The sequence below is a fragment of the Buceros rhinoceros genome, unplaced genomic scaffold (genome assembly GCF_000710305.1).
Source record: "Buceros rhinoceros silvestris isolate BGI_N320 unplaced genomic scaffold, ASM71030v1 scaffold45207, whole genome shotgun sequence".
NCBI lineage: Eukaryota > Metazoa > Chordata > Aves > Bucerotiformes > Bucerotidae > Buceros > Buceros rhinoceros.
Window position 1 is genome coordinate 19,028 of NW_010423639.1, and position 8,560 is coordinate 27,587.

The window sequence follows — 8,560 nt, forward strand, 5'->3', positions numbered from 1 at the left end:
AGATCTAGTCACTACTGTCTCTTGCCTACAGATAAGGGCTTTCAATTGAAAAAATAAAACAAAAGAAAGTGAACAGACACATGTATTTCCTAAGAGTAATTATTAAAGATACGGTGGCAGCGTCTTTTAACATTATGCTGTTTCTAGGATTTGTCAGACAGAGGAAGAGCAACGTGAAACACGCTCCTTTTCAAGACATCATATAGCCTAATCACAGACACTTTGTTAAGCAACTGCATTATAGTAAAGGAAATGCCCCAAACCACCTGGTAACTTCACACACACAACAGCCCCACGCTTACCCAGACAGTCTACTTTTAATCTGCAAACTACCCCAATCACCTTCAATTATCTTGTTCTTGACCACATGGTGGGATTCTGCTGCACCAGGTTCCCCAAGCAAACGGTTGAACCAGAGGTACCAGATAGGACAGGGCTCCCTCCCGGCCTCCCTTGAGCCCAGCCACAGCCGCCCTTACCACACTGAGTGATGTTCATCTCCTGCAAACGGATGATGGCTGCATCCATGTTCATGCAGTAGAGCTCCTGATACTGCAGGTTCGCTTCGCCCTTCTCCTGCCAGAGCTGGATCCAGCGGATGTCACAGCTGCAGTTAAAAAGGTTCCTCTCTAGTCTCCTACGGGCAGAGAGAGCATGAGAAAGGATGGTGGGGTGAGGAAAGATGAGCAGAGCCATTGCCTGGCTCCAGGCTTCCCAAGGAGGACAGCCACCATGCAGGCGCAAGGAAGCCCTTTAGAGCTAAGGGAGAATCTCCTCCGAGTTATTTGCCTGAGGTCTTCTGGTCCTTGTTATTCGTGTCCCTTCCACCTCCAGAGAGGCAGAGGTTACACATCCATGCGTTTGCAGTCTCCTTCCTGCACGCACACAAGGTTTTATATCTCCCAGGGCAGCACAGAGATACACGCAACACCTTTCACCACAAGTCCTGGACATCTGCAGCTCAGTCCTGCAGCCATCCAGATAGTCGAAGCATTCACCTGTCAGCTGAGGAGCAGGCAGCTCCCCACTGCCCTAAAACACCGATGCACATCTTCAAATCCCCACTTCAGTGGGGGTCCAACACCCTGCTGAGCAAAGCACACCTCCAGCCCCCGCAAGCACTCAGTCAAGCTGGCAGCTCTTCTCCCATGTACCTTGTTCGAATACAGCCTCCTGGTGACCCAGGACACGAGCTAATGCTCAGGGTATCATGTATTTTAATTAAATCAAACACCTCTGCACTGAGACCCTGCTGACCCAGTCAGGAGAAGTGGAAAAAAGCTCTGCCTTTAATGTACTTCATTTAAAACACACTTACACGTAGTTTATATACCAGGAATGTTTATTATAATTGATTTTCCAACCTATTAACAATTTCATTTACATTTTTAAAGCCCTGCAGAGCTCTGTGGAGATGCAAGGAAGGCAGGTCCCAGCAGGGAGGAGAGCCCAGTGCTCCGCCAGGACAGACTGAATTACCAGCGTGGTAATTCAGGTGAGCAAAACAGGTGATGCAGCATGAACAAACAAACTATCTCCCCTCATAACTGTGAAGCAAAATGAAGTAGGGAGCAGAGGAGCCCGCAGTGCAAAAGGTGAGCTCAGTCACCCCAAAGGCAGCTCCAAAGGCCAAACCATTGCTTCACGCAGTATCAAGATCCCCGTCAAACGGCAGGAAGCTGGTTTTCTGGTCTGTTCCACATGCTAGTGCAAAATTCATGCTCGCTTTTACAAAATTAATTCCACCAACTAACAGGATTTGGAAAGAACCTTCCAAACGTGCAGCTGCTGTTTCATCGATACAGCACTGCAAAATGAGGAAGAGGAGAAGAAAGAGATCTTCTGGTAGCAGCCAGGGGTGTTAAACGTGAACACTAACAATGCCACTTTGAACCTTCTCATAGATCAAGATGCCAACTGACCATGGATTTTTAAAAAAAAAAAAAAAAAAAACCAAAAAATGATTAAACTCCACTCTGTGGCTTTTCATTAGTTCATTCCTTCCCCATCAAAAGCACGTAAACCTTTGCAAGACAGGTACAAGGCTCAGACAAGGAACTCAAAGGCCAAACCACTAAATTTAACGGACCAGAGCAGATCAGTGCAGTGATTTGGAGGCATTCTCTCCATTCTACGACAGGGACTGTCAGTGCCTCGTGCAGGCTTCACGTCCTCTTCAGGATGGCCACGAATCCACGTTCTCCTCAGGATTCTCCTACGGTCACTGCTACCAGCAGGACATGGGGTGGCACATGGTCTCTGCTAAGGGCAAGTCAGGTAACCAGAGTTGTACCTGGGGACCAGGCAGGGAGCTGGGGGAGCTCAAAGATAACAGGGGAGAAATTCTGCACCGCTGCAAATATCCTCACGAAACAAAGCTGCTGTCCTAGCACTTAAGGGCAGCTCTGTAAGTAATAGATGGCAGCTTTCCCAGCCCATTGCTAATTCATGAAGGTCCATGAATAATACAGGAGCAGCGGGCTTCAGGGCAGAGCTTACCCACGACCGGTCCCAACATCAGTGATGTAACTTGTTCTAATCGAGACCCCCACAGGGGCTTTTGCACAAATTAACTCCCATCACTGGCTGGGTGTGCTGAATGCCACCAGCAGCTGGCATGGCACTGCAGGTAGAAGGGGCACAGATGTGTGCAGCTGTTTTCCCTAATTTGCTTTGGAAAAGCACTCTTGACATGTGGGAGATGTCTCTTCTCCTTGCTTGGTGCCTGCCCTGCCATGCCAGTAGGGTTTCTAGAGAGGTGCATAGGGGTTTCCACACTCACACTCTCCTCACCTGCCCAAAAAACTGGATCTCCATTTCTCTCCTCTGACCCCAGCACTTACAAGGATCATTAGAAGCTGCAGTTCCTTCCAACTCTTCTTTCCACAACTTCTGTAGCACATCTCCATTACCTACGACTCTCTGCTTTATGAGATAAAGGCACCTTCCCTTCATTGCAAGGAAAAGCACCACAGGGACCACAAGGTGCCCTTTGGCTAAAACCCACTAAAATCACCATGTGCTGTAGAGACATCTCCATCACAGCAGGAAGGACAAAAACTGGGGTTGAAAGCTGTCATGTGCGCTTCATGGGTGCAGCAGGACAAGGGGCTCCTTCTCATGAGACAGACCCAGCACAGCTTACTCCTGGAAAGGACAAGTAAACCTAAAGGACACTTTTTGCACTTAGCCTTAGCCCAGAAGTGTTGCCAGAGCATTGCTTGGTTGCACTCCAGGGTTGTGCACACTCCCACACCTTCTGAAGGTCTCAGCATAACTGAAAATGCCTGTTAGAATTAGCAAGTATCACAGCCACAAGTGAGCTGCTCTCTGCCCCGAGGACTTGGACCAAAAAGGGACCAAACCTGCACATGAGCCAGAGCCATCCACCAGGCCCAGGCAAAGCCCAGGCTTGCAGCAGGGTATGCTCCGGGCACAGCCCCTTCATGAGGCAGGCACACTGCAGGGCTTGTGTTTGGGACAGAGAAAAATTGGGACAATCATGACTTGCACTGTCATTCAAGGGGACAATGACAGACCTGATACCCTAGAGCCATGTGGGCACCAAGTCAACTCTTCATAGACAGTGATGCTGCCAGTGCCTGGCTGAGCCAAACTGTGCTCCCTGCAGAATGTGGTCCCACTGCCTCCCAAAACTTCCTGGACAGGCTACACCGGGCTGGACCAGTGCAGGAGAGGGATGCCATCAGTGTCCCAGTACATACTGGGATAGTCAGGAGTTCACACGCACACACACACAGAGCAGGTTTCTTCAGGCTAGGCAGCTAGATGAGACACACGCCCTGTCCCACACCTCTCCACTCATCAGCTAAAACAAAGCTGTCTGCATCTAAAGCGTCTCAGAGGGCAGCGGAGATCCCTGCCACACTTCTCCTGTCTGTTTTGATTCACATTAAGCTGCTGCCAAGGATTCATACACTTGCAATTAAAACACTCTCCTACCTCGGGACTGAGATCGCTTCCCTAAGCTTAAGAACCGAAGAGTGCCCAGCAGAAACAGAACAAAATCTATTTCTATTTTTCATTTCTATTTGTTTCCCAGAACCAGGGCTTCTCTTGGTGGTCCAGCCAGAAGTGGTATTTCCAAACCCCTGCCAGAAACAGATAGGATAGAAAGGGAAGAACTAATCTGCCTGACAGCTGGATTAGCTAATGCAGAGAGCAGGCAAGTACCCACTGTCTGGTTACAACTCTATTAATGGGACTGCTGGCAGCAGTAAGTTTTTAAGCTAGAGGCACGGAGGATGTTAAGCTGGACTCATAACATTAACAGAGGTGCTGCTGTACCCCATCCCCAAAGCCTCTTGCTGTAGCATTGTAGAAATCTACTGCAGGACAAGCTGGCAGGGACTGCTGGTATTAGAAATGCTGACAGACCGGCAAGAGTGGCAAGATATTCAGGAGTACAAGGTCTTAGACAACCAAAGATGTAATTGGATCCAGAGTCTTAGGTCTTTCCGGGAAGAAGTTTCTCAAAATGTCAACCATAAGCTCTCTGAGGACCTGACAAAGGAAGCCAAGGACATGACAGAGGAAGCCAGCTGTGACTTCTGGATAAGAAAGGCTCTAAGTCCAATGTTTATGAGCTGTTGCATGTGTCAGATGCTTCCCTGTGCACGCTCGGCTTCAGACTTCGGAGAGCTTTGCACACATTAGCTCGAGCCCTGCCAGTCAAGGTCAGCCCGTGCTGTGGGAATTAGGACTGGAGATACTGGTAATTGTTCCAAGTCTTGCTTCTGGCCAGAAGGAGGAGGAGATAATGTTCTTGGGAAGTGTGCCTCATTTTTGCCATCCTTTCTTCAGCGAGTCAGCAGGGAAAAATCTCAGCTCTGTTGAACAGGAAAAGAAACTCCGCTTTAAGCAAAACCATCCTCCCAAGCTTGCAGTGTCTTGAATGCAGCCAGGCAGCTGTTTCAAACCCCAAGTTCCCATCCATCTCTCATAGCGTGGCATGATCTTCCCATTAGTCTCCTGCTCCTTCCTCTTCCATGTTCACTGTGATGGCTTTGTCAGGTCTCACATTCTCTGGTAATCTCCAAGTCGCAGGAGCTGCAGTTGTTCTCCTCCCAACACTCTCCTGGAGACAACCCTCTCATCACTTCTCTTCCTGCATGCTCCACTGCTCTGAGCTGCCTCGTTGCAAGTCACGGTTGTGCCTTTGACGTCCATCCTCCTTCTGGATCCACAGTTGCCTGGTAGCACCTAGGCACTAGTACTCAGTACAAGATGCCTCTGTGGACCACTGCAGACCTGCACCTGCTTGTCCCACCAACCCTCACCATAGACATAACCCTTCCCAGAAGAGCAGACTCTCACCAGCGTCTATCTGTCCTTGGGGACTCCTGTCCTCTCCACAGCCGTGCACAAGAACTGCTGCTCAGCCTGCCTTCCTTGGGCTTGCTGCATCTGCATCGGTCTCTGCTCCTCATCACCTTCCTTTCCAGAGAGTTTTGGCTCAAATTCAAGTCTTTGGCTGATGTCAGTCTGCAACTCCCTTTCTAGCGTTCACCAGTGCTTCACACTCACTTTATGTGGGCCATGCATTCTGTCTCCTTCCCAAATTCTGGAAGCCTCCTTGGAGCTCAGTGTGCCAAAAAAATGTCTTCTACTCAACCATCCCCTGCATTTCTAAAAATAAAAATTACACTATTTCCCACTTTTATGCATCCATTACTAATTTCCCCCCATCCTTCTAGCACTCAGGACCATGAGCACATCACAGCAGATAAAATGTCTTTACCTTAATGCCCAACATTTTTATGTGAACAATTATTCAGATCCCATAGCTCAGGCTACACCTCCATGCCGTCTTCTCTCTAACAAATCCAAAGTTTGGCAGGACAGTTTCATGGCCCCATGGAGGGCACTGCAGGCACGTACCTCTGCCCCAGTAACACTGACGTCCCAGTGGGTACCAGCTAAAATCTCTCTCTCTCGTCATGCTTTGAGGAACTGCATCATCATGTCATTCCAGTACTGACTGTCCTACCTGTGCTCACATGGATGGAGGATCCTTAGTGACAAGGAACCTGGAGGGTAACACTTGTCAGGAAGCACCAGTGCAAAGCAATTCTTCAGAAAACATAAACTTGATCAGGCTCTTACTCCAGCCTGGCCAACAGCAAGGAAGACCCTGTGGGCACGCACGCATGTAGGTCTAAGCTGGTCTCTCGGGCTGGTGCCAGAGGGGGGTTGCCAAGACCTCTTTGGCAGGAGAGGTCCAGCCAAGGCTCCAGCCCCACATGGTGCCAAGCCTCCCCACAGGGTGCTGCGGACACCACACATCACATCAGAGCTGCTTTCCCACCCCATCATCTTTTCCTACCAACCAGGCCCCAAGATCTCACACATTTCTATCTGCATTACTTCTTTCATAAAAGAAGTATCTCCAAGAAAACCACTCTAAGCGCAGCTCCAGCTAGAGCCAAGTAATCCAGCTCCTTCCTGTTTGCCAGGCTGCAGAGCACTGGTTCCAAGTGACTCTGCTGACCCTAACTGAAGCCGCACCAAGCACACCAGCTTCCCTGTCAGGATCACCACAGCAGGACGACACAGATGTGCTCTTCATCAGGTGGGAACAAGCACACTTGCCAGCCCAAAAGCAGCATCTCATTTCCCTTTGTGCTTGGTATTGGTCTTTTGAGCCTGACTTGGGCTGGGATGTGCCTCAAGAGGCAAGATATGACCAAATGAAACAAAGACGCATAAAAATGAGCCCTGTTGGAAGTATTCCCATTAATCTGCAGGCTCACCATTACCCCAGAACCTGCCAGTGCCTCCAGCTCAGGACTGCAGCCCCGTTTGCTCCTCCACTCTTGGGTCTCTCTCGGGTAACAACCATCAATCTTAGTTTTACCAGACGGTGCAATGACAGTAAGTAAAGGTCTAAGAATACAAATGACTCATGCTATTAAACTTGAAATCTGAGCCAGGCTTGAAAAATATTTAGAGCTGTAATCAGCAAGGAGACAAATTCCAAATTCAGCATTTTAACTCTGCAAGCCAGATTCCCCATCAGAAGGGCGTTTCTCTATTTTCTAATATCACTATTAGTATTTTTCATTTAACAATTTGACAGAAATGAAATACACTGCAGTAACATCGGTGATAACACACTTACTCCCACTTGAAAGACTGTCTTTATTCTTTCATAAGTCACTTCTAGCTTACAGCTCTATTGATCATCAGTGAGGATGAATGGAGCTTCCCAGGATCCTCTGGGATAAATCCTACATATATATTTTTTTTTATACCCACCAAACAACTATTTCTAAAATTCAACAAAACAGGTCATCAGGGCAACACTCCATTGATTTCGTGTCCACTTATTCTTCAAGCGTAGTGCTGAATGCTCTATCAATAATTCAGCAGGCTGAAGGCCACCGGTGCCCCAGGAGAGACACTATCTCATCTCCCACACAGGAGCTGGGAGGTGCCTCAATTGCTGAAGAGCAAGGGAGTCATTTCCCTAAAAAGCAGAGGTGTCTTATGAAGCATGTCCATCAGCTAAAGAAAAACAGTTATTCCTCTCCTACAACAGATGAGGATCGAGTATTTGAGAAGATTCACTCAAAATCTGGCCTAGTAAGCATTGTAATGTGTACCCAGAGTTAGCCAGCCGTTTACTATCCCAAGCATGACTTGTTCATCATCCTGACGTTAATTAGCCAGCTGCTGCAAAGTTAAAAGAGAAGCAGTTCTACTCGGGTGCTCCCATACCCAGGAAACGCTCCCATGGATGGTGCTGGCCACTGGAGTTTTAGGTAATTATTCACAGGCTTCAAAATAGCTCTATGTGGAAATCGCTCCTCCTCTCAGCCTCCCCGCTTCTCCCAGCAGAAACCCCCAGGGTGGGACTTACAGTTCAAGGAGTCGCAGGGTCTGGAAGAGTTGCCATGACAGAGTGGTGAGCCGGTTCCCAGAGAGGTCTCTAAAAATTAACAGGAAAAAAAAAAGTCACGGTAAATAATTCCTCCTGCACACGGCCCTACCACCTCCGCAGAGCTCATCGTCCTCCTTGATGGGGAGGCTGTCAAGCAGTTTACGACCCAAGTTTAGGTTTCAAAATGGGAGATTTTAATGAGGACAAACCCAAATGGAAGTTACTCATTTTACTTTTTTTTTTTCCAAGGGGAAAAATGATTCAGATCCTGCTGTAATGTTAAGGAAAAAAAACCCAAACAGAGCAAGATATGTCTGATTCTTGCTCATGAATCTGGAGCTCAACCAACCGTAAGCAGAAAGAACAAGTCTAATTCCATAACTTGAACAAAAAATTAAGTACAAACCTCACGTTAAAAATAGTAACAGCCAGGTTCAAATGACAGTGCCATGATTAGCCAAGGTGTTACCATATGATCTGCAGTAGCCGTGCGATCGAAGCATCCCAGTACGGCTGTGTGTTGTTGGCACCCAGGGGTACCGCTGCCTCGGCAGCCGACAGCTCCCCATGCCTCTCTCCATCTGCTCAAACTTGCAAAAACATAAATCCCATCTCCCGGGGAGAGCTCTGCAAGCCAGCAGGCATTACCCCTTCAGC

General features: G+C 48.3%; 1 protein-coding gene across 1 annotated transcript in view; it reads right to left on the reverse strand.

Annotated features, from left to right (window-relative positions):
- The window catches only part of LOC104497238 (NT-3 growth factor receptor), a gene marked incomplete at both ends in the record, with an annotated part of 19,589 nt that extends 11,638 nt beyond the window's left edge, over positions 1-7,951 (reverse strand). Inside the window, 2 exons of the mRNA XM_010140467.1 lie at positions 480-637; positions 7,883-7,951. Coding sequence (XP_010138769.1) covers positions 480-637; positions 7,883-7,951 — 227 coding nt within the window. The remainder of the gene's footprint in view (positions 1-479; positions 638-7,882) is intronic.
- Positions 7,952-8,560: the final 609 nt, after the last annotated feature.